Source organism: Amaranthus tricolor, chromosome 12, assembly GCF_026212465.1.
Source record: "Amaranthus tricolor cultivar Red isolate AtriRed21 chromosome 12, ASM2621246v1, whole genome shotgun sequence".
NCBI lineage: Eukaryota > Viridiplantae > Streptophyta > Magnoliopsida > Caryophyllales > Amaranthaceae > Amaranthus > Amaranthus tricolor.
The window spans coordinates 9,134,787-9,161,150 of NC_080058.1; the positions used below are offsets into that span (position 1 = coordinate 9,134,787).

The following is a 26,364-nucleotide window of genomic DNA, read 5'->3' on the forward strand; positions in this document are numbered from 1 at the left end:
CATAGTAGCACTTAACTTTTAAAAATTTCACAACATAACACCACATTATTATGTTTAAATACACAATAATATTATCAGTTAGAATTAGATATTTTTACGTTAAATTGATGAAAAACATATTAGATGTTTTGATTAGATGATAATATCTATAAATTTATTCTTTTAAATCTGTCAGTTATTACCAATCTAAATAAATAATAATACACACAAATAAAACTTAATCCTCAAAAAATTCTATTGTTTATGGAAAAAAACCCAACAATAACATAATTGTATGTGTCATAATATCAGATTATTGATGTACAGTGTTTAGCAGCAATGCATCAAATTCATAACTCTTTCTATTTTCAGCTCAACATCTGTTTTTGTAACTTCTGGAAACAAACACTAAAGCAGTGGGGCTAAATAAAAGACTGAATTTTTGTACCATTCTAATAACGACCACGTACAATTTGTCACCTTCAGTCTCTTATGTTCCTATAATTTTTAGGTAATGTCCTACTCCTCTAAAAAACAGTTGTAATCCAATCAAAAGTTTAAACTGATGATTAAGAGCGTTGATACCCAGTCGTTATCCAATTAAAAGTTTAAACTGATGATTAAGAGCCTTGATACCCCAGAATATCTTATATAACTTGCTCCTCACTCGAGAACCCATTGAACTAAAAGTATAGATGCACACAAGCGCAGAATATTCCACTAAAATGAAGGGTTATTGAGATTTAAACCCGTAACCTCTTGTCATATTGGCTTCTAATATCGTGTCACGGAACCATCTCAACCAAAAGCTTAAGCTACTAACACATTGTATATGAGAAAAAAAAAGGAAAATATAATTTTGGTTGGGATAGTTAAATCCGACACTTTTCATCTAAATAGAGAATAAAACATACTCCATACCTTCACAACATTTCATTGCTTCAATGCCATAAAAGACGCCCATAATTGTTTTATAAAAAACAAACGAGAATATATCTGACAAATCTTAACCAAGCCATTCACATACTAAACCAACAAGATATTAGACTAAAAACAAGCCTGCAACAAGAGGCAAGAAATAGTTGGTCAGTCCATAAACTACATCTACAGCATCAGAAGCAAGACTACCCGCCGGACTACTCGTAGTTAACACTACCACCATCCAATCATCCTCCGAGCCAAGACCAACTCCAGTAAACCTCGAATCATTGACGTAACGCGCATAGCCAGTTCGAGTGTAGTTCGTAAGGACAAGGGTTGGAACTAGTTTTGAGACGCAAACCGGTAAGATTATAGCATTCGCTGTAGTATTGGGATTGATGTTACATTTTCTAAGAAGCTTTGGGTAGTCTTCAAATTGGGTTCCTGCACCCCCTGGTATAGCATTGGCTGCTACAGTCGGAACACAAGGACGATCTTCGATCTCATCAGCTAGCTCGTCAGCCAGGCATCCTGCTTGCTTGTTTTTGGTTAAGGGTGGGAGCTGTAGGGAGCTTCTGTAGCTGTTTAGTCCTTGCAGAAGGTTATTTTCATCATCTGTGACATACAAATAATTGCTTACAATTGTTCCCTTATCATTTTCTTTGAAATAAAAATTTGGCATTCTCATGTCCTTATTCTCATTAGGATGGTAAAATGGGCAGGATGCAGCATCCCCCATACCCATACCCACCTAGAATTTTCATACCCACCACCCATGGTTGGTTAATTTTTATAGCCACGTCTGCCCACCTGAGCATAGATCCAAACCTATCCTCACCCATTATGACTAACTGTATATACCCATTATGGGTATTACCCACCTTATACCCATCTCACATTCACTCCAAGTCCGCATTACATACTTTATAATCACTTATAAATTTAATTGTACATCTAATTTTACATCTAATTTTACGATGTATTTGATAAAATAAATATTTTTAATTTTTTGTCAATAGTTTTTAATAAAAATATATAAATATGATATAAATTAGTACATTATAGATGTATATATATAAGGTAGGCAAGTATGGGACGCGCAGGACAAGTGGGGCAGTGGATATGGGCCTGGGTGGGTGAGTATGGGCGGATAAGACTTTATAGCCACCACCTACCCACTACCCATGGCTCATAATGTACATTTTTCATACCTATACCCGTACCCACCACCTACTACCCATCAAAATCATATCCATACCCGCGCTTTAACCGGAGCAGATGCGATGCGAAATCCGTATAATTTTACCCGCCTAATTCTGATGAACTATATTAAAATAATCATGTGCATAATGTTTGTTACCAAGATCAATCAAAACATCATCTTTGCGTAAGTGTTTAAGAGTATATAACCGACCTAGAACATCAAATTTATAGGTTGACCTGCATAGGCAAAGCAAGGGGGCAGGCGGAGGCACGACCCCCTTCCCTTGTCGAAAATACGATCGCTTTGGCCCCTTACTAATATATTATATATTATATTATATAATTTAAAAAGTGCATAATTCTAACAAAAATTACGTCAATGGTTGGAATAACATATTTGGATCAAACCTAAATTTAAACTATAATTTTTTAATGGACTAATAAATTTAATTTATATTATAATGTCATTATTTGTCTTTCAAAATTTCACATTCATCTTAATTTCACATTCATTTTTTCAGTATATTTTTTCTACCTTAAAATTTTAAGTGTTTTTTTAGACTTAAAAAGCATTAAAAACACCTACTTCTATAGGAAAACTTCAACTCTATTTGTTAAATAAAATATTTTTGCCATGATTCAAGTTAATTTCAATCTAATTTAAAAATTTTCATAATTTAACTAATTTTTGTAGAATAAATAATTTGCTAATATATCCACATTTTAGCCCCTTAACTCAAAATTCTGACTTTGCCCCTGTTAACCCGAATGAACAACTCTATCGTTTATTTAAGGGCATAACTTCATATTAGACTCATAATGTGAGCTTTTCCCTAATTTCCAAATAAATCCACCAATTTGGTCAATAGCTAATAAGTTCATATAAGCTTTAACTAAAATGAATGTACTTGAAATGAACTAGCAAACATAAAAAGTTACCATCACCACAAATAACTGGAACCGGTAGAGAAGCTTGAAGGAGCAGCACAAAGAGCATGAATACAAGTTTACAATTTTTAGGTCCCATTTTTTACCCAATTAATCTGATTTTCTTATAATTACCTGAAACACGTACATAAATGAAATGCATCACAATTCACAAAATAACCAAATAATAATATTTACTATTCACTACAACTAACCAAAAGAAATTAGAGATTGCTTACCAATTTTTGATTTTTGAGTAAATTTTGAGTTAAGTGTTTATGATGATAAAGTGAATGAAGAGGATTATAAAGTTGACGTCAAGTGTTTTGATACACGTTGCAAACATGCAGGGTCTCACTATAATTCCACTATTCTTCAACGTTTATCCATGCTTATTTCAAATCTTAAAAGGACAATATTCTATTATTGCAATTGTAATAACTGAATGCGCAAGTTTTAAATTATAATTTTATCTTTATAGTTATTATTTTTAGTTTATTTTACATGAAAAAACATAATTTACAATTTTGCATAAAAAAGTGAAACTCTATAATTTAATAAGTCGTTTTGCAATATTACCTTATAAATGTTTGAGTATTTAACATATTCAGAGTTTCAATCATGAGTTTAAGTTTTTGTTTGAGTTAGTTTTTTACCATAGTATCAGAAGCCTACGTGTTGGAAGGTCACAGGTTTGAATCTAATTTAGCTTTTATTTCGCGTCAGTTCTAGGTATAAGGAGAGTTTGTGCTACGTCCACATTTATAGTCCAAAGGGCTTTCGTGTGGTAAGGCATATTAAAATATATAACATATTTTGGGTCTCAACCATCAGCTTAACCTTTTAGTTGAGTTGACTCCTTAATAATAAAGCCAAAACCAAAAACTATAAAGCGTGATGTTTGAATTATTATATAAAAATTAATTAATTATTTATATCAAAAACTAGCTATTACAACATGCACGTGGCAATCATGCATACACTTTGCTCACAATTGTATTGAAATTTGGAAATACGAATTACAACCTCAAAAGTATGACTATTATTCAAGCCAAATGACTGTTCACCAATTCACATGACCTTTGATCAGCCTAAATGATTGTTGACTATTACTAGTTTCCTTTGACTTTTGTTGATCATCTCCAATCACCTTTGACTTTCTTTTTAACAATTGTACTCTTGTGATTTAGCACTTTAACGTCGTTTCAACCCGTCACAACGATATTTTTTCAAAAAACGGACGTCGCAATTATCCTTACGACTTTTTCGAAAATTCGTCAACACATATACTTATTTGCCTATTTTTCGCCTATTAAATATGTTTTAAATAAATTAAATGTGTTTTAGATATGTTAAAATTGCATTTTAATTCAAGATTGAATCAGTCATGATTACAAATGGTCATGGGTGAAATCTAATTAAATTCAGTGGCTATATAGTAAAATCAAATCTTATACCAGTATAATCTCTATTAAGACTAATCATTTCACTAACACAAATTCACGTAGGATTAATTGCATTCATAAGACTAATCATTTCTCTAACACAAATTCACGTAGGGTTAATTGCATTCAATCTCATCCAGTGATTAATTACTTACAAAATTCTTCAAATAATTAACAATTTTAAAAAAAATCTAATTTAGGCTTAGAAAATATATATTGTGAAGCGGTAATAAAGAATGTAATAATCCTCTAAAAAGATTGAAAAAGAATTAAAAAAAATTGCCACACAATTCACAAACGAATATAATTATCTCAACAGATCATTCCATCTCCATTACACGTAACTATTAATGATCAATCCTTAAGACACGTTGCATTACGTTAAATGAGCAATCCCATGAATCATGATTTCCCATTTTAGTGACCACAACCATGCATGAAGAACAATATAAATAGCTAAATTTAGAAAGAGTTTGATCGATCATTTTGTTGTTTGTATGTTTTTGCGTGGAGTAGTAACATCTAGGGCTGTAACAGCAGCAAGTATTTCTCTGGTCTCTACTGGGAGGTTGTATCCGATCGTGAAGCGTGTGAGTGGAAGGCAAGAACAATTGCACAAGGTTAGAATGGCGTCTGATGGTGATAAATTTCCTGCGCAAAGGCAGCAGACTCAGCCTGGAAAAGAGCATGCTATGGATCCTATTCCTGAGGCTCTACGACAAGATTACAAGCCTGCCAATAAGCTTCTGGTTTTTTACTTTTTTTTATTTTTTATTACATCTACTCTTTGCTATCTTGCATCACTCTTTAAGGTATTAATCGATAGCAGATTACATTTAGCCCGGATGAAATTAGGGTCGAGTTTGTCTAGATCACTAGATCATGACCAAGTCTGCTTGATTCAAAATCCTAATATAACATATGATACAGAAATGGTGGAATTAGTTGAATAATAATTTTTGCAATATTGATCTGATCTTGTTCAACATGGGATATGAGTATTGGAAAATAAACCACATCCAATTACACATCGAAAAAATTGATTTGCGGGTTGAAAAGAATGATGTTCATGCTGGATATGAGGTTGATAATTATACATACTTGATGGGTTATTCTTCTTAATACCAATTGATTTAGGATATAGAAGCTCATCAGGACATGTCCAATCAACTCTCACTCTTTGTATACAACCCAAATTTATCAATGAAACCATAGTTCATGGATGAATCCAAATGAGAGATTTGCTATTTTAATTCCAATTGCTTGTTGAGCGACGGTCTCAATACGAGACAGATAGTTTAATCTGTCTAATTATAGTTTTTCTCAAAATGCGATTAGTAATTGATCTATTTTAGATCATAATTGATATATTTAAAGTTAAAATTGATTTTTTTTATAAGTTAACTGATCATAGTTGACACTTTGCTTTAAATTGATCATTTTAAATTGAAATTTTTTTATAATATAAGAGCCATGAACTCTATTGATTATTTTCAGGAGCAAACACTACAGTAATTGAGAGAAGAGTAGTACTTCTATTATTGATTGATAATTAAAGAGTATATATACTCCTATGTTCTTAGAATCATCACGTTGTATCGAATAATAATACTTGTATGTTTGGGAATTCTGAAATTCTATGTTTGGGAATTATAATTTCATTTAAAATTTTAGTATTGGCTTAAATTTTTTTGTTTGGAAATCAAAAATTTTCAAATTTAAATTTGGATTAAATTCCACCTTTGTTTTTAAAATAGTTAAAGTTAAGAATTATAGTTTCTAAACCTTGTCATTCTCAAATTCTTTTATTTTTTATTTCATAATTGAAATTTATAATTTAAAATGAAATACTTATTCCCAAACACTACCTAATAGAATAATAATACTATTTTATTACCTCTATTATGAAATTGATTAGTTTAGTATTAAACTTTGATCACTTTTATTTTAAAATTAAAATTTTTTATTTTAATTGATCTATTTAAAACTTATTATAAGTTGAATTTGATACTTTTAAGATCAAAATTGGTATCTTCAAGATTAAATTGAATTTTTGTTCTTTAATTTGTGGAAGACCGTCTATTTTTATTTTTCAATTTTTTGCTGGCCCCATATGTACGGTCTATGAGACCATCTCTCCCAAGTTCTTATGTTTTAATTCTACACAAACTTTTGATATATGGGAATAATTGATGAGTACAGTTATAAGGAAATATGAATATGAGCTTGTGATGGGCAGGGGAAAGTGGCTTTAGTGACAGGAGGAGACTCAGGAATAGGAAGAGCAGTGTGCCAATGCTTTGCTATGGAAGGCGCAACAATAGCTTTTACTTATGTCAAAGGCCAAGAAGACAAGGATGCTCAAGACACCATTCAAATGATCAAGAAGAACAAATCATCTGATGCCAAAGACCCTATCTCTATCCCTGCTGATTTAGGATACGACGAAAACTGTAAGAGGGTTGTCGATGAAGTGGTAAATGCATTTGGACGCATAGATATCCTGGTCAATAACTGTGCCGAGCAGTATGAATGCACTACTGTTGAGGAGATTGATGAGCCTAGACTTGAAAGGGTGTTTAGGACCAACATTTTCTCATACTTCTTCCTTGCAAGGTAAGTCTAAAAGAGAATTGTTCACGTAAAAAGAGTTATGTAATTCTCATATTGATAGAATTGCTCGAGCATGTGTTTTTTTATTAATTTTTTTTTATTATTATGTGTATCTTTTATTTTTGTTATCTTAAGGTTTAGCAAAGCCACTTAATACCATTATGTGAAATGTTTCTATGATAGAATCTCATGATGAAAAAGAATGATTAGAGCTAGTTTTTTTATGAGCTTATATAGTTAGTCTATTTTTCTATCTGATTACTTTAAGATTATGAGTAATCACTTTAAAATTGTAAGTAATGACTTTAAAATATAAGTCATCACTTTAAATTAGTAAGTGTATATTGAGTCAACCCAATACTGATGGTTTAAGACCTCAACCATCAATTTATATAATATATTTTGGGACCTCAACTATTAGCTTAAGCTTTTGGTTGAGTCGTTTTTTTGACATGGTAGAGCGAGCGCAAGATGTTACGAGTTTGAATCTCAAGTACTCCTCACCCCTCATTTAAAGTGGAATATTAAGCGCCAGGTATGAGGAGAGCTTGTGCTGCATTTGCACATCTGGTCCAAAGGGCTCTCGTGTGAGGAGGTATATAACATGCCTTGGAATCTCAAGCATCGGTTTAAGCTTTTGGTGGAGTTGGTTCATTGAAAATCTTCTCATTTGGAATTTGGGTAATATATTTGGTTTTGATTTAATTTACAGGCATGCGCTGAAGCATATGAGGGAAGGATCTAGTATCATAAATACAACATCAGTGAATGCATACAAGGGTAATGCCAAGCTGTTGGATTACACCTCTACCAAAGGTGCAATAGTGGCCTTTACCCGAGGACTAGCTTTGCAGCTTGCAGAGAAGGGAATCCGTGTCAATGGAGTTGCACCCGGACCTATATGGACTCCATTGATTCCGGCCTCTTTCTCAGAGGACAAAGTCAAAAGTTTTGGGTCTCAGGTGCCTATGAACAGGGCAGGGCAGCCTAGTGAAGTTGCCCCGTCGTACGTGTTCCTTGCTTGTAATGCAGACTCTTCTTACATAACTGGGCAAGTCCTCCATCCTAATGGTAAGAATCGTAACTTACAATTTTGATTTTGGGTCTTAGCATAATACGAAAATAAGGCTGCATCACCGTATTGTGATCAAATTGTTATGTTTACCGTGACTGAAATATAGGCCGCATTGATCTCAAAATCATCCGTATCATCCATATTGGCCGTGAAAGTTTTGATTTTGGGTCTTAGCATAATGAAAAAATACCGTATCATGATCGAATTGTAAAGGTTTGTTATGTGTATTGTGACTGCAAATAGGCCCATTGATCGCACAATCATCCTGAAATCCATTTTGAGACTGTTGCCGTATTTTAGTCCCCTGTTTGATAGTTTTGGTGTGAGCTAATGATGGTTGTTTCTTGTATGCAGGTGGGGCTATTGTGAATGCTTAGAACTTGATCATGAATGGTTTGTTATGCTGATTAAGGGATGTTTTTGGGGTCTGTGCAGCCGGTTTTAAACAGTTTAACGGAAGGTTTAATAAAAGAATTAGTGGAGTAGACGTTTTTCATATGGGTGTATGGGAAGTCAGAAGACTAAAGAATAGAAACACTCATCTTGTTTTGCTATGTTAAAAGAGCTTTAAAGAGCTCATGTATAATAAGAATGTATTATAAGAATGTCCCTTTACAGAAGCAGCACTGTAAAATGTGCATAAAAGATAATGATAATGACAATTAATAAATAAGATAACATCATGTAATCATAAATTTACATATGGTTTTATGATTTCTTTTCTATCTGTATTTAGGAAGTTAAACACTAAGTGGGGGTGTTTGGTACGTGAAAATGGAAATTTGGAAATTAAAAGGTGGGACTAAAACACATATGGTTTTATGATGATTTCTTTTTCCATTTGTTTTTAGAAAGCTATGCTTTTTGGAAGTTAAGCACCACCAACAGCTCAATAAGGGATAGATCGAAATAGAGATTATGGATGTGTTTTTGAATCCGGCTTAGTGACTTTTTGGTTGGTTTTTAACTTTGTTAATTGGTAAAAAAACTTAAAATGTGTTAGGTGAATGGTTTGTGAGTTTGTGTAAACCGAATGAAAGAGCTATCCCTATGGTTGTTTATTGGTTTTTGACTTGTTGATTATTTTCATAAAATAACTAATAATTAATATTTAAATTTGTCGTGAATATCACCAAACAATTGATTTATTCAAAGGACATAAAAGATGCCTCCAAAGGAGGTTTTGAGCATGTTCAACGCATAGGCTTCCGAAAAATTTGGGATTTTAATATTAAATTATGTAGTATATGTTAAGTGTTCAAAAATATAAAGTTGTTGGAAAATATAAAATTGTACAAGGTCATTAAAGAATTTATCAATTTTTGTTCTGCCTCTTATTGTCATACCAAATTAAGATCAACTATAAACTTAATCAACGTATGAGCCTTAAATCAGCGTATACATTAGTTTCATTAAGCAAATGATCTATTTTATACTTCTATTTCTATGAGGTTGAACTAAATATGTATAAGTTTGTACTGATCCATTCAATTAGCGTATCAACTAAATTTAAGTATGAAGTTAATTAACATAATAATCTATTCTATGAGATTGAACAAAATCAAGGTATGATCTATTAGATATAAGGTTAAGTTTATGATTGATGTCAGTTATATGAATTAAATCACATTATATATATATATATATATATATATATATATATATATATATATATATATATATATATATATATATATAAAATATGATTTCCCAAACTTAATTTCTGGTAATCCAATTTTTCTTTCAATTTATTTATGATTTATGTTGCTTTCGTCCTAGATATTTGAACAAAAATGTGATTATAATTGAATTGCGGTTCTTTTGTCCAAAGGATTTTGAAAATAGAAGGAATTAATAACTCGATCTTTTAATTTTGTTTGAATAAAAATTTGGAAAGAAAGAGAAGTAAAACAGAAGGAATATATGTATTTTTTTTTTTCTTTTAAATCTTTCATACGTTGGAAGTATTTGTTTTGTTAAATTGTGAAGGATTTCATCCTTACAAATTACCTTCCGTACAATTCTCAGCAATCATCCATTTCCTTTATCTTGCTTTCTAATAAGGACAGCAAAATGTGGCATACCAGTATGACTACAAAACGGAACCATATCTGAATATGCATACATACCCATCTGAATATGCACTAAAGATTGTACGTGTCTAGGGGAAGATTTGTAAAGGACACTCATAAACTTTACTCTCTTCCACGTTGCACTGTTTGTTTTCTAAGATAACACATTCGACATTACACCAGTACAATACCTTACCAGTATAAATACAATGCCTCAGCCAAGAAGCTTATACATTATAGATAAGTGTCATCTTCTTCTACTTCTGTTATTCAATCTTTGATAAGAAGCTTATAACTAAGATAAACATGGCGACCAATGGAAGCAATTTTCCAGCACAGAGACAAGAAACTCAGCCAGGGAAACAGCATGTCATGGATCCTGTCCCTGGAACCGTCCACCCTGATTACAAACCTGCCAATAAGCTCCAGGTATTCAGCTCATACTTCCTAGTTCCTCCGTCTGGGATAAATAGTTAACACACTAATCTATCCACAACCACAGCTTCTTGGATTTCTCACCAAGAAGCACCTTTGGCTAGCGCCTAGGCTGGGCTATTGCTAAGCTGTCTTGATAGAGCTAGGTGAGGCCATTTTATTAGTTCATCGCGTCGTGTAGTGCTTAGATGCAATCACCAAAGAGCACCTTGTATCACCTGAGGGCACCTTATAGCCTTAGGGCCTAGAGGCAAGTGTCTAAGGGCGCCTGCTGCCTAGAGGCGAGCACTGAGAGTAGACTATTTATAGCGCCTGCTGAGGCGAGCGCTGAGAGTAGACTACTTATAGTGCCTGCCGAGGCAAGCGTTGAGGGCAGGCTAGCCACCTAAAGGCAAGCGCCAGAGAAGCGTTGAGTTTTCATATTTTTGTCATGGTCTACATTTTCTTATAATTTTCATTCGCATATTCAACATAACTTTTCATCTCATCCACATATCACTTTTCATATCACTTTTCGCCTTTTTCACCAACAGAAGGAGTATGTCAATCCTAAGAATGGATTGTTGACTACCAAAATTAGATCATTTCTTTGCCCAATCCTCCTTTTATAGGCCTAGATGCCTTGATAAAGTGGTCAAATTTCCTAAAATTGTAAAATTTTAATATTATAGTCTAGTAATAAAGATACTGATCTAGTTATCAAGCTTCTGATAGATGTTTCAAAAGTTTTGATATTTCAATTGTAATTGCAGGGGAAAGTGGCCCTAGTGACAGGGGGAGACTCGGGGATAGGGAAGGCAGTGTGCCACTGCTTTGCTTTAGAGGGAGCAACCATAGCCTTTACCTATGTGAAGGGCCAGGAGGACAAGGATGCTAGCGATACTGTTCAACTTATCAAAAGTGCCAAGGGCTCTGGTGCTAAGGATCCTATAGCAGTTGCAGCTGATTTAGGCTACGATGAGAACTGTAGAAGAGTAGTCGACCAGGTGGTTAATGCGTTTGGGCGCATAGACATCCTGGTCAACAATTGTGCGGAGCAGTATGAGCGCTCCAGTATAGAGGAGATTAGTGAGCATAAGCTTGAGAGGGTGTTCAGGACTAACATCTTCTCACAGTTCTTTGTCACAAGGTGAACACATTTTTATTCATATTTTTTTTATTACAAGGTAGGAGGATTTCATATCTTTTTGATTACAAGGTAGGCTGAGGAAGGGTTGGGTAAGATTCGACCTCAGAACTTTGCTTGGGAAAGACGGTACTAAAATGTTATTTGATCCAACTGAGATAACATCCGATTCTTTTAATGTACTTTAAAAACTGCAGAAACTCATACTGTTCATTGCATCTTGCTGCAAAATTCATGCTAAACATAGCCAAGGGTTATGTCATAGGCGGACCCAGGTTTAGGTTTTTAACTATAGAGGAACCAGACTAGATACTCTATACATGTGGTTTGTGTATTGTATTAATGCGTACAACTAGTGATTTTGTTGGTGGGCCTTCTAAAGTTACTTTTGATTTTTCTTTCTCTTTGAAAAATTCAAAAAAAATTGATTAAGATCCTCTAGTCCCTTTCGAGGTTCACCTCTAGATGATACCTAACATTGGTATAACTCAACAATGCATGATTTTGTAATGCATAAAGCATACTAGATCATAATCTTCTTTCAAGGGTGAATAATAGAATAATTTGATTTTAGTAGCAGAACGAGGATTTATCACCGTCAATAGGGTTTATTTCCATGTACATTTGTGCAGGCATGCACTAAAGCACATGAGAGAAGGGTCGAGCATCATCAACACTACATCAATTGTGGCATACAAAGGGCAGCCATCATTACTGGACTACACTTCTACCAAAGGTGCGATTGTGGCGTTCACCAGGGGTCTAGCCCTACAGCTCGTAGAAAAGGGTATCCGTGTCAATGGAGTAGCTCCCGGTCCTATCTGGACTCCCTTGATTCCAGCCTCGTTTAAGGAGGACGAGGTTGAGAGCTTTGGATCAGAGGTTCCTATGAAAAGGGCAGGGCAACCTAGCGAGGTTGCACCTTCCTATGTGTTCCTTGCATGCAATGCAGACTCTTCTTACATTACTGGACAAGTCCTCCATCCTAATGGTAGGCTTACTAACATTATTTTCAAATTTAAGGTTTCTGTTTTTCGGTTTTGAATTATGCTGAAAGTTTGCATCTATTATGCAGGAGGGGCTATTGTGAACGGCTAAATCTTTGTCTGGCTAGTTCTGACATCTTGGTTTGTGCAGTGTAGTTGAATAGAACTGTACAATGGTCATACCTGGAATTTAGTTGCCTGTTCCTTTTTAAGTTCTTTTTCCTTTCTTGCAAAGGATGTATCTTAAGAAACTTTGTACCAAGAGAGTATACAATGGTAATAAAAGGGTTTTGTTTCTCTTATGCAACAAAGGTGACATTTATAGTGCACAGCTGCACACAAGGCTGGCTTGCCCATATTGTATTGTAAAGGTTTTTAACGTATTGTAAAGGTTTTCGGTTTGAGGGATGAAAATAGATGAGTTCTTGATGCATCAGATAAAACATAAAATTGCTATAAAATTAACAAAAAACGAAAATCTAATTAATAAATGCTCAATATTTAACTTCACACAATGTACTACTCAAAAGATCTAAGGACCCAATAATACATAGCACCATTGAGCTACGAAAGAGAAATATTAATGTAGTCGACGAATGAGGATGCCAACTACCATAATGAATTTAATGTACAAGCGTATTGTACAACAAAGAAGAATAACTTGCACTGGTACAAATAGCAATAATCCGCAATAAAGATGAGACTAAAATTGCTCTAACAATTAACCTTTTAATTCCGGGAAGAATTCTCGAAGCATACATCCAAGCCGCTGCCTCCAATTTCTGCTATGAGGCATTGAAAGCCACAAGCTTCTAACTCGGCAACTACTTTATCAACCACAACACTGGACAGAACTAAAGTACCTGGTTAAGGAAAAAGGCATTTTACTTTGGGAAGAAGATAGACCAGGCCACAACTTGGATGGTATTACATTCATTCCGTTACCCCGGTGTGATTAAGTGGATCCCACCTTGGCGGGGTTTGGAGGTTCAAATGTACCCAACCTTACTCTTGTTATCGACAACAAAGAGATTGTTTCTGATTGACCCGAGGTAGCAAACATCATTTGTAACTTTACATAAATAACAAGTGCACATGATTTAAACGAGTCCTTTTAATTAATCAAGCAAACTATTAATGATTTAAATGTTGAATTAATGCAAGACATCAAGAGTTTTAAAAGGATACGTGTTGGCAACAGTGTCAATACACAGCCTCCGCCACCAGCTCCCGTGAGTTTGGATTTTAATTTGTACTTGAGTGTTGTTCGAAGGACAGTTTCTATTGAAACATGGCTTACTCCCATGCATTGAAGCAAACCTTGGTTCATTTCCATTAGTTCTTCTAACTTATCTTCTTGTTCTGTGATTGCTATATCATCAGCTACTGGTGTTTGGAGGACAGTTGACAACTCCTTGCTTATTGAGTCAACAGCACCAAAAACAGAAGCCATTATATCAGGATGGCGCAGTGTCCTCTCTGACACACCAGCAACTAAGGCTTTTGTGTTTCTTCCAACCTGAGTATTTGTAATTAGCATTTTTAATGGAAGATTCGACTTGAGCCGTGTGAGTTCGCCTGACCTGAACTGTATCAAATTTCCTGTGCAATACAACTTCAATAGGTGATTCACATGATACATCATAAGTGGTGTTCCTAAGAGTAAGTATCACATATTCACATGTGACTAACGCACCAGGAAGGCTATGTATAAAATCTCAACAATCTATTCATAGGCAAATGAGAACAACCCTATGTGGTACCTCTTATGTTTTTCAAAATTCTACAATTGTTCTCACTTTGAGTTTGACAAAAACAATGTAACTTGATGCTTGAAATTCATTGGACAGAAAAATGAACATGCAATGACCTTAACTAAGTATGCCCAACGGATGCATAACTTTAAAATGTTATGACCTTAACTAAGTATGCCCAACATACATGGCTGACATACCATAGGTGCTTACAGTGTTGTCGATGCCAGATGGCCTGCCATGGATTATCTTTTCACCTTCGAAAGCCCATTTGTTTACCAAATCAAGCTCACTCTCTTTCATTGTCACCCAGCCTTGCTGACCGTAGTCAAGTGCACAGCAGTTTGATAAGGCAAGAAGGGCACCACAAAGTGACACACAAAATGCAGCTGATGAACCCAAGCCAGCGCCTAAAGGAAGTTCAGAATATATAGTCACTTTTCCAGGTTTGTACCTGACATACCAAGAAACACATTAAAAAGAAATTTAATATGAGAAAATTCAATGAAGCAAAACAATAAAATTTTCAAAAACACTCATACTAACCAAGCACAATAAAAGGGCATTCAAAATACAATACTTGACCAAAAAATAACTGCTAAGACAAGACTATATGACTATGAGTGAACTAAGATACTGATAACCACTGAATTATGGTGGCACCTAAATAAGTCACGGAGAAAAAAAGAAGTAATTGTAAGAGACAATTTACCAAGACATACCCATGGATGGCAGTGTATAGCCAGATAAATGTAGACACTCCAGAAGCCAATGTTATTTTCGCTTCCGGAATATTTTGCTCTTCTAGAAGTGACGCAATGGACTTGTATGACTCTGTTGAACAGGATTTTGGTATTGAAGGCGAAGGACAGTCAAAACCTGGCAATACTTCTCTAATTCTCCCTGTTGGCCACAAAAACTCTAACTCTGTATCCTTGAGCTCAAGCTTTAGCATACCGTCATCATCTGTAAAAAAAAAAAAAAAAAAAAAAAGAACCCCACATGATACAGTACCTTCAGAATAGTGACACACTAGCAACGTCAAAAACAGTACATTTTAGAAAAACACATTAAGGAGATTTCTGCCCTGTTTATGTATCTTATTTTAAAAACAAGATAGATAAAGTGCCTTCATGTTCCATTTTCTAGTAGAGTATGAAAGATTAGAACCTTTGACAACTAGTAGAACGTCCAAGGCTAATCGATAAGAGTGAAGATAAAATTCCAAAGCAAGTTTATAGAAATTTGTAACCACGCCTACAGAAAATGCCGATTGATGATAAAAATCTAAATTACAAAATTTTCAACTCTGACTCTTTGAAGTAGTTCATCCAATTTTATATAAGTTAGGTCTTTGCGCTTGCATGCATACAATGCCTAGCTATTCGCAATTCCATGGAACTTTTATTTCATGAGTGATGTCAAAAATTGTTTGAATGGACATCGAAAGCTATACATCCAAAAGGAAGCTACCAAAGGACTTTCTTGTAAAACGCTTCCATATGTACGCCTAAGGTGAATGCCTTGCGATGGACTAGGGGCATGGATAGCATTAGGTAATTCGATTCCTTAAGAGCGCCTCAATTCAAAAATCATTATAAAGCCTAAAACGAACACCTCACAATGCCTTCAAGAGCCTTTTGGTTAATTGGTCTCAGCCTCTGAATAAGTCCATTTGATATATGTTTTATGTATTTTCTTCTCTTCTTTTTAATTTTGTTCTCTTGTTCTTTATTTCCTTTCTTCATATGGTTTTTTCTGAGGTATGGCTCATTAGTTTATTTATACTCCATTTATGTGAAGTTGCAAATGATGTTCAGTGCCAAGGATCAATTGCATACAACCTCTTTGTTATTACTAACAATAATAAAAAGGGTAAAATTGCGTACATGCGACCCCCAAAACAACACTCTAGATGGACTACTTAATGACATTGGGGTATTAAAATGTTGTTGTATGAATTTTGGGATGCTTTGGACTCAAAGGCTAATGCCTTAGTCTGGAACCTAGAGCCATCGATGACCCTTAACGCCATAGATGATATATGAAGCGACAACTTAATGTGCTTTTAACCCAGCCATTTAATAATCTATATTTGTCCTATAGGTTTGTTGGAATATTTATATCTGGTGTTATACATAACTACGTTTTTTCAACTGCAATATGTAACATAACATTGAATGATAAACAGTGTCATAGTGGGTTTGGGACCTTTGGGTGCAATTAAAAAATACGTATAGAGTAATATATAATATAAAAGCAAATTAAGTATCACAAAATCAACTATTGTAAAGTGTTCAAATTAGTAGAAATGAAATTTAAGGTCAGAAGTTTGAATTTATCCCAACTTGCTTGTTGTTGTATTAATCATTTTAATAACAATTATTTTGCTAAATATATTGGCTATTTGGCACCCCTTCATTTAAAATTATGCCTTAGCCCCTGAGCCTTGAATTTTTATCCGTCCCACTTAATTTTGCTACATTTAAACCGTCCCCACCACATTACATAATTCTCATCAATACATTTCTTTATATCTTAGTATAATCACACAATTTAATTTTTTAGTCAAAACTACTACTAAATATTTGTGTCCATCTCCTAGGTAGCAAACTCATTGGCAAAGATGAGTACTTTAAAACATTACGGTCTACTTAGTCTTCACATCGGATGAACTAAATCAAGTTTAGGGTTATAAAATCTAAAAAAATTACTGTTTTAAGTCACTCTCAATCAATATTCACTGTTGGATCATGTGATCTGATTTCAGGAATTAACTCCACTGCCCACAAGCACTATAAATTTCCATCCTCAAAACATGGAAAACGTAAAATCATAGATAATCAATAAGGGAAATCAGCTAATACTCCCAAATGAATAATTCCCAGACGGAATGCAGCTTCTAAATTGAAAAATTAAAGCACTCCAACAAATGTGACATTCAATTGTCAATGTAACATCAATTGATAATGACTAAATAAAGAAAAATAAACCACATTACTGCACCAAATGTACTTAAAAGAAATAATCAAAATCAAAATGAAAAAAAGACAAGAAATATTACCAGAAGAGAGATCAAGGGAAGCAACAGAGTAAAGATTAATGGAGGCAGCAACAGCAGTAGATCCATGAACAACAGCGTGTTCACCGGAAAGTATGATTTTCCCGGGAGCTCTTGCTCTTACCTTCATAGTTTTCTCCGGTCGTTTTCAGTTTGATCGAGAGATCAAATAAAATTTTTTCTTTCGTGCAAAATATATACTCCTACGCAGAGTGTGAACAAAGCCCACGAGGCGTATTCGCATTTTGCAAGCGTTTCTCGTGGGTGTGGGGGTTTTATTTTCCCTTTTCTTTCTATGCCAAAATCTAATATCAAATTTGATGAAAATCCTATGATGATTTCATATTATATTAACCTATGTAAGAAAATTATTAATTTCATCATATGGAAATATGAGATGAGTAAGAAAGATTTTGTAACTGGGAAAGAAAATCATTATTAACATTTTTTTATTCAATTAAGTCTCTTTTAATAACTCCGACGTTATGTTTGACAAAACTTTTCGATAGTTAGATTTAGATTAAATCTCATAATTACACTATACGAATTTTAAATTTCAACTTGGATTTAAATTCGCGAAACTTTCATGTCGCACTCTTTAGATTTGAAAATGAATTTATATTTTTTAACTTATGATAAAATTTTAATATTTTTTACACTGTCAATGCTGAATACATGAATATGTATGTTCTAAATTTATATTTCTGTAGTTATGAAATGAAAAAGTTTCAAAACGAATATTATTCTCTCTTTTTTTTTTGGAAAAATTGTCTTGAATAATCTCACTTATTATCTATCTGTCATGAATAATCTATACTATTGATTATGTCTAAATAATTTAACCTTTGTGTATTTTTTTCCTGACAGCACCTCTTATTACATTTTAATCGGCCACAGTAGGGACCTACTAGCCATTCCATTCACTTCTTCTTCCTCCTTATGCTTCTTCGTTGGTCTAACCTTACTCCTTTTTAATTGTAGATACTTACAATAGCCGGTTGAAATATAACAAAGGATGTTATCAGCAAAAAAATATACTAAAATTAAATTATTTAGAAATAATCAATAATAATTTACAACAGATAGATAATAAGTAGAATTATTATGACAATTTTTTTTTCTTATTCTCGATTACATGTGAAATGGAACAATTAATACACGAAATGAATGTCTCAACAAGTATTATCAAAAGTCAATAAATAACAAAGTTACAATAATTATTGGTTATTCATAGCGATTACTTTTTAACTCAATATATGTCTAACAAAAAATCTCCTTAGAAGTTTTGAACATATAATTAAGGTTTGGGATCCAACATGAATCAGATTCAAATCCTTAAGTTAATAATGTATTGATTTGTTTGAATAATTATAAATCATGGGAAAGAGTCAATTTTATCAATAAATTGTCAGTTAGGATCATTAGTGACTTATATTAATCAAGTAATCAAAACATAATTAAGGAAACTTTTCAATTCAGTCCTAGGTTCAAGAACAAGGGACATTAGAGACCAAAGCATACATGGGTAAGGAAAGTCAAACAAAGGAAGCAAGCACAGTCCAGCAGCAGGCTGCCTGCTGCTTTTTGATACATGCTGCTGCCCCTCGTCTGTTTGTATGAGCAGCCAGCTGCTGATGCCTTTCAATTGCTACCCCCTTGTACTACTAAAAGCCCATTATATGCTATATATACACAAGACTTAGACCTTAGTAAGTGCACCAAAGTCTCACATAAAAGAGCTACCTTCTTGCTCATGTAATACTCTCTATTTAAGCTCCTCTCTTCCTTACACTAATTTTTATTATAATTCCTTTAAGTTTTGTATTTATCTTTTAAATACATTAATATTAATCCTAGGCTAGATGGTGGATGTAGCCCAAGATTAGTGAATCATCTTAAATCTTTGTCTTGATTATTTATTTATTATTGTCATCCATAATACACTAGCATATTTGATTTTTATATATTGACACAACACAAACCTTCACTTAAACTTTTATTTGTGATCTTTGAGTGAGGTTAAACACCCCCTTTCATTGTCAAATGCCAAATAGTACATGAGCAAGAGATTTTAGAACTCACCATACTCCACAAGTCATCGTCAGTCATTGGTTTAAAGATTAATTCTCGGCTTGATCGCAAGAGATGCAAAGTTGGGTTGTCGACTTCAAATTGACTGAAACGGGAGGTATTAATCTCACTCAAGGATCACAAGTATGAAGTTTAAGTGGATGTTTGTGTTGTGTCTTAGTGTAGGAACAAATGATGCAAGTATGTAATGAATGAAAATAATAAAGTAATAATCAAGACAAGGATTTAAGGTGGTTCACCAAACATGGGCTACATCCACCATCTGGTCTAGGATTAATATTATGTGTATAAAGGAAAGAGTACAAATTTGAAGGAATTTCAATGGATGTTAGTGTAAGGATTAATATTATGTGTATAATTGTTAACTTGTATTCTTTCAAACACAAGTGAGTCCTGTTTTTTAAATTTGCCATTTAAAGGATGTTCAATGTGTAACACTTACAAAATTTTTCAAGACATAAACTCGAGCGCTATGGGAGAACTAACTCTTAACTTAAAACGCACCTCAAGTCAAAAAAAAAAAAAAAAAAAAAACACTTCTTGTTCTTTTGTTTGTGATCGTCATCGATCATCAAGATTCATTGTTTTCATTGAAGATTTTATAAAGATTTTCATTGTCAAAATTAAATTATAAGTGTTATATTTTCCCATTTATCTAATGTCACGCCCTAAGGAGATGACTCAGACTCAAACTTTGTCAAGCTAGATAAATCTAAAGGGGTAGAGTTTTGAAGACGGATAAATAAAATATGATTTCTCCTCACCACTTTGAACATGTAGTATGTAATCAGCACCCACAAGTCGGAGGAGAATGAAACTGAGACCTAAATGGTTTCATTCTCTTTTTTAAATCTCATTCACAAACTTATTATCTCTCTTCTTCACCACTTATTTTTAACATCTACTTGTTTTTTTTAAAATTTTTTTTTTCTTATTTTCCTACTCAATTACCCTTTTCACTAAAGTTCATTCAAAAATGTGAAGTGCATTCTTATTGGGACAGAGGGAGTATCATTTAATCAAACTATTGATTTCAATTACCCTTTCCACTAACAAGGTTAATTGCTTACATCTGACTTTCACATACCTCACCAAGGTAGGAGTCACTAATGACACATTGTGCTAATGAAATGTTGTATATAGTGTCTTTTCTTTATATATGCTAGAAGTTGATACAAAAAACTATCACAAAAACTAGCTGTTTGTCGGAATTATTTACTCTACATAGGGTAAACAGGATGAATACACGTCGAAGAGTTCACCTGAAGATGCGTCGGACGCACATTGGCGAAAGAACACAGATAAATTTCAAATCTTGTTAGACTCACAACCTTGATCAGCATCAATTTGCTCCTCAAGAGTTCCAGAAAGGGTTTCAACAAGATTTAGCAGAACCATATCTGATCCATGTTTGGCCAACAACGAAACAGACACCGGAAGATCATCGTACAAACCTAGTGGTATACTTACCTGCAAAAATAAAAAAGATCTTTGTCATGAAAACGAGAAAGGGACCAAAAAATGAATGAAGGTTTTGATGCCTTGGATTTGCTAATGTAGAGGGAAGAACCTGACAAAATCCAGACACTCCGGCGATGGAGAGTAAGCTAAAAGCTCTAGAGCGAAAAGTTTCCAACGAAGATGTTGCAGTCTGTAATTTTGGTGGTGGACCAGGAACAGTTGGGATTGCAAGGATATCAGAATCCTGCAAACAGATAAAGATTTAAGAGTTTATTCAAAATTTGAAAGAACATCTAAATCCAAAAACCGATGTGGTTTAACTTTTAAGCCATTGATCAAGCTTTGTGCTAGTGTAGAGTATATAACCTATTCTGGTGCAACGAACCAACTCATCTAAAGCTTAAACAGATCGTTGAAGCCTCGAGATATGTTATATGTACTATCAAGCCGCCTCACACAAGTGTCATGCAAGCTAGAAGGGTAATTGCAACACACTCCCTTCTCTAACATGGTGCTAGATATTCTACTTGAAATGAACGATGGATGAGATTCGAAATTGTGACCCTTTTGTCATGTCAAGGAATCAACTCAACCAAAATATTAAACTGATAGATAAAGCCCGAAATATTATGTATACTCTATCATGTGCAAGACTACAAGTTCACATTCTGAGTGTTGAGATAGTATTAACCAGATTGATGGTACTTTTTAAGTCAAGAGCTTACCCCCAGAAATGAAGTAAGTGCATCTCGAAACTCAGTCATAACAGATTTGCAAATGTCAACCTTATCATCATTAGATGAGACAGCTTCCCAAATTCTTTCCTTTAATCCTGGTCCCAGTTCAGGTTTAGTGGAAGAAACCCATTCCCCATGGTTAACCTTAAACTCATATCTACACTTCCAAATAAATAAAGAAAAAGGTCAGCCACAGAAATGACTACAGTAGCATATAATAATCAGTTAGGTTTTAAAGATCCACTAATATACTATTGATCTGTACCTTTGTAGAATTCGCATAGCACTCGAGAGAGCTATTAATGAAGGTACGCTGTATTCTTTTGCATGACCACTCTGGCTCATAAAATGCTTTAGGTTAGGAACATTTATCTCAATGTATTCCCCAAGGTTCCTATATTTGATAACCTGACCTGAACAAAGATGATTAGTGAAGTTAACATAAAAAAAATTATTCATCAAGTTTCACTTGTCAAGATAACAGAAGAAGTTGCAAAAAGCTTTTATCACAACTAAATTTTTCATAGCATTAAAGCAATAGCACCAATAATCTTACCACCGAATGATTTCTCTATTGACTTGACAAGAATTTGTTTTACTCTATCAATGGGGATGTTTAGAAGCTTGAAGCAATCCTCAGCAATAATTATTGACTTAGAATTTGTAAGATTAGCATCAAGTGGTGGGAGTAGCACATTTCCAATTCTCTTCAGGATTGCCGGATCCCTAGCAAACCATCCTGACACATTGAAGCTAAAGTAAGGGTTGGACATCATATCGAAGAATGAAGGGTGATTCTACATATGTAGTCAAAATGCCGTTTTGCACCAGGGTATCTTGTACTTGAGATAACCCAGTTCAAGACACATAATGGGGGACTAGTTGAATAGTGGAATTTATACCAACTGTATCAAAACTCTGTGCCATAGGAATAACACCATCAACAGAGACAATCCCATGAGAAGGCCGAATTCCATAAATTTTACAAAATGCTGCTGGGACTCTCACACTTCCTCCAGTATCCGTACCTAAATACATTGAAGAAAGACAATGCCATATTTTTTAGTCATGCTGAGTTATAAAGAAAACATAAAAGGCAAGAAAATATGTACCCAAAGAAAAATCTACAATGTTTGCCCCAACGGCAACTGCAGATCCACTAGAAGATCCTCCAGGAATTCGATCAGCTGCACATGGGTTTCTAGGAGTACCATAATGTATGTTTTCTCCATTGATGCTATGAAACAAAATGGAAAGGAGTGGTTTATAATTACATCATATATCATTTTAGATAATTAATTATAAAAGAAAGCAAGCTACTAAGCTAAAGAAACAAACTAATTGCAGTATAATTGACTGAAACATTAGCCGAATGGTTCATTTATCGACTTTGTATTTAGCAACACTTGAGTCCTTATATATGCTTAACAACATAACTATTCTATTTTTATTGCCTATTGTAGTGAATAGTGATAGAATACTTCATAATACATAATGTGAAAAATGAGTTATATAGAGTTAGGTTCCCACCATAAAACATAAATCATCTTTGCTAGGATTAAGGAAGAATCACACCTTCTTTAGGGGATGCTGGGACGTAGACATTGTAAACCATTATTAGTGACAGATCCTTGCTCAATGTTTTGCCCTTGACTGTTTGGTTGTTGGTACTAAATAGTGGTAATGAGAATGATTTATAGTATAAATTTTCATGAAATCGCCATGCCGTTCCAATGGTGATACAACTTTGATCATAAAAATACTTCTATGTTTGCAATTTTTCTTTATCACCTAATACTACCAATCTAAATGGTAATACATTGAAAACTTGTATGAATTTTGTGAAAAAATTGAGATTATACTAAATTTGTAAAAAGCTTTTCCTACCAAGATTATACTAAGTTTTCATTACCATTCTCACTGTTTGATAACGATGGCCAAACAGATCGTTAAGAGTAAATAATTGATTTACATAATTCCATCTTTAGAACCATATCGAACAAAAAAGTCGGCATCTCCCATGTTCACACTTCACAGGAAAGCCATATATCACAAGTGTGAAAGTACTTAACACATAAGCAATAAATTTAATATCTTCAAGCATCTTCAAAAGTTAAGCAATTAAAATAATTTCACTTTCAGATACAATCATACAAGTCACAAGAAAACAGCACAATGATCCATTAGGTTAATCAAATAGATAATTGGAATGTCAATTGCTAACTGGAAAAACTAACCTGTAAGCCATTTCATCCATGATAGTTTTACCAACACAAGTAGCACCCGCCTTCAAAAGAGCCAAAATAACAGGAGCAGTAGATTTGGCTTTTAGATGAGTTCTTGCCCAATCCGGATTCCCAAATCCAGTTACCAACCCTTCAACATCAAATCTGCCCCTCCAAAATACAAAGATTTTAACTTCAGCCTGCTACTTGTAATTGTAATTATAACAAAGTAAATTTTAAGCAAAGGATAAAATGTAAATTAGTTGCAGAACACAAAAAGAAAAAAAAATCATAAGAACATTGGATTTGAAACTGAAATGAAATTCAAACAATAAATGGTTGGAGCTAGGGCGGGTTTGGATACGATATCTCAGGTCTGATTGATATAGATTCTTGTGTATTATTAATATGCTGGGTATTTCGAATTGAGTCAAGTTATAATTGGTTTTACGGTTGTAGTTGGAGTTATATACTCTATCAATCTTCCATTCACATGAGTGTGAATACACATCTAAAGATTCCACTTAATGAACTCCAGGCAAAACAAATTCAAACATTCAATAGTAATTAAGCTGTTGAGTCAAGCCTCAAATCTCAACATGATGGAGGTGAGTTCGATCACCTCGTAGGATACTCATTGGCTTGCACATTGGAGGGTGATAGTGTATGCAAAGGGGTATGGAAACTTATGTTTTGGATCACTTGATGAAGTGATCAAAGTGGGAGACTTTGTGTGCCTTGATGAAGGCAAGGAGTGCTCATATAAAGTTTCGAAGGTGGCTCGAGTGGTCGAGCATGAAGAGCTTGATCGAGCCACAAAATAGAAGCTGTCCAGTGAGCTCAGAACTGGCGCTCGACTGGTCGAGCCAATCCAGCTCGGGTCGAGCAATGTGCAGCAGCCCACAGTACGCGTATATTAGGGGATTAAGTGAGGCATATACAAGAGAGTAAAACTAGGTTTCACACTATAAGAGTTCTTCCTCTTTGTATTTGCACATTTGTGAGAGATTGAAGTAAAGGTTCAATCTTTGCTTTGGGAGATTGTTCTTAAAACTTTGAAAGGTGAGTCATTAGTGTAAATGAGTTTATATTAATGATAAGATACTTTGTTTGAGGGGGAGGTATCATTAGATACTTCATATATTCTTGTGTTTTGCCATTGTTGTTGCTTGCTCTGTTTTGTTTTTGGGTGTTTACTTTGCATTAGTTTGTTTATTGTTCTTCGTCAAATATCATAGCCCATTCCCATCATAAGCATAATGCAATTTGGATTCATAAAATTTATGAAACAAATCCCATAAATAAATGTTATTAGATTACTGTAAGAACAAGATGGTTTTGAGTAAATGAAAAATTTTAGGGCAGAAGATTGAAAAAGCAAAAAGAAGCAATAAGAATGAGTAAAATAAAGAATGAAGACGTTACTTACATATCTTTGACAGCAAAAGAAAGACCAGATAAAGGAAGTTGCCCAGAAGAAGATGGAAGAAGTGTGAATTTCTCCATGAAAGCACCATGATGCAACTCCATCTCTCTTCCTCACCCACAGGCCACAAATCACAATCCTCTAATGGTAATCTGGTTTTCAGTCCAAAAGATGATAGCTAACGTTTTACAGATGTCGTGTTTCAGTTTTCACTAATTGCAACTTTTAGATATTTTTTCCCCAAGTTTGCTTTGTCTCAAGCCTCAAGGTTTAATTCTGGGTCAAAACGTTATGAAATCATTCTAATTGGATGATGAACAAAACTTGTTCGATTAGTTACTCTCTTAATCTCTTTGATATTGTTAGGATGGCATTGGACAAAAATTTACTAATGAAAATTAATAAATGTAGCGAGGATATTTTTATAAAAAGAAAATATGATAAAATTAAAGAGAAAGAGGAGTATGTTTAATAATTATAGGTCATTAATAAGAAAAATTAACAAATAAAAACAACTTTTAAATATAACTAAACATTTAAAATATTTAAAGTGCAACATATGAAAGTTGTATACATAATGTTGGATTTTGATCTTTTTTATCAACTATTTTCTTGTTTGTCGTTTTTTCATATCAAACAGCACCCATTTAATGGTTCGGATAAAAAATACACTTATTTTAGAAAATAACTTTTATAAAAAATTATTTTAATATTTAAAAAAGCTTATTTATTAAAAAAATTTATATTTTTTTGTTTTCCTGATTTGGCCTGCACCATGAAACAAATAACAAATTCTATAACTAAATAAATAAAATAAAAATAAGTTG

General features: G+C 33.8%; 5 protein-coding genes across 7 annotated transcripts; 2 read left to right on the forward strand and 3 right to left on the reverse strand.

Annotated features, from left to right (window-relative positions):
- Positions 1-520: 520 nt before the first annotated feature.
- Positions 521-3,351, reverse strand: LOC130828083 (uncharacterized GPI-anchored protein At3g06035). Its single transcript, XM_057693876.1, has 3 exons — positions 3,270-3,351; positions 3,043-3,165; positions 521-1,515 (listed from the first exon to the last, which is right to left on the reverse strand). The coding sequence occupies exons 2-3, from the start codon at positions 3,128-3,130 to the stop codon at positions 1,022-1,024; spliced, it is 582 nt and encodes a 193-aa protein (XP_057549859.1). The 5' UTR covers positions 3,131-3,165; positions 3,270-3,351; the 3' UTR covers positions 521-1,021.
- A 1,473-nt stretch (positions 3,352-4,824) lies between these two features.
- LOC130828084 (NADPH-dependent aldehyde reductase 1, chloroplastic-like) lies at positions 4,825-8,851 on the forward strand. The gene is made up of 4 exons (XM_057693877.1): positions 4,825-5,224; positions 6,715-7,091; positions 7,801-8,159; positions 8,518-8,851. Exons 1-4 carry the CDS (start codon positions 4,973-4,975, stop codon positions 8,538-8,540), a joined length of 1,011 nt encoding a protein of 336 aa, XP_057549860.1. The 5' UTR covers positions 4,825-4,972; the 3' UTR covers positions 8,541-8,851.
- Positions 8,852-10,196: 1,345 nt separating this feature from the next.
- On the forward strand, positions 10,197-13,132 carry LOC130828088 (NADPH-dependent aldehyde reductase 1, chloroplastic-like). The gene is made up of 4 exons (XM_057693882.1): positions 10,197-10,664; positions 11,423-11,799; positions 12,429-12,787; positions 12,872-13,132. Exons 1-4 carry the CDS (start codon positions 10,542-10,544, stop codon positions 12,892-12,894), a joined length of 882 nt encoding a protein of 293 aa, XP_057549865.1. The 5' UTR covers positions 10,197-10,541; the 3' UTR covers positions 12,895-13,132.
- A 93-nt stretch (positions 13,133-13,225) lies between these two features.
- LOC130828086 (mevalonate kinase) lies at positions 13,226-18,062 on the reverse strand. The gene is made up of 5 exons (XM_057693881.1): positions 17,601-18,062; positions 15,259-15,502; positions 14,737-14,990; positions 13,971-14,384; positions 13,226-13,636 (listed from the first exon to the last, which is right to left on the reverse strand). The coding sequence occupies exons 1-5, from the start codon at positions 17,725-17,727 to the stop codon at positions 13,512-13,514; spliced, it is 1,164 nt and encodes a 387-aa protein (XP_057549864.1). The 5' UTR covers positions 17,728-18,062; the 3' UTR covers positions 13,226-13,511.
- A 2,640-nt stretch (positions 18,063-20,702) lies between these two features.
- Positions 20,703-25,906, reverse strand: LOC130828085 (amidase 1). 3 transcript variants are annotated; one of them, XM_057693878.1, is made up of 9 exons: positions 25,541-25,906; positions 24,124-24,276; positions 22,999-23,123; positions 22,789-22,914; positions 22,443-22,625; positions 22,152-22,299; positions 21,875-22,043; positions 21,259-21,393; positions 20,703-21,158 (listed from the first exon to the last, which is right to left on the reverse strand). In XM_057693878.1, the coding sequence occupies exons 1-9, from the start codon at positions 25,639-25,641 to the stop codon at positions 20,997-20,999; spliced, it is 1,302 nt and encodes a 433-aa protein (XP_057549861.1). In that variant the 5' UTR covers positions 25,642-25,906; the 3' UTR covers positions 20,703-20,996. The 3 variants fall into 3 exon arrangements, with proteins under 3 accessions (XP_057549861.1, XP_057549863.1, XP_057549862.1); XM_057693880.1 differs by having other exon boundaries at positions 24,124-24,311; positions 25,541-25,866; XM_057693879.1 differs by having other exon boundaries at positions 24,124-24,314; positions 25,541-25,866.
- Between the last annotated feature and the right edge of the window lie 458 nt (positions 25,907-26,364).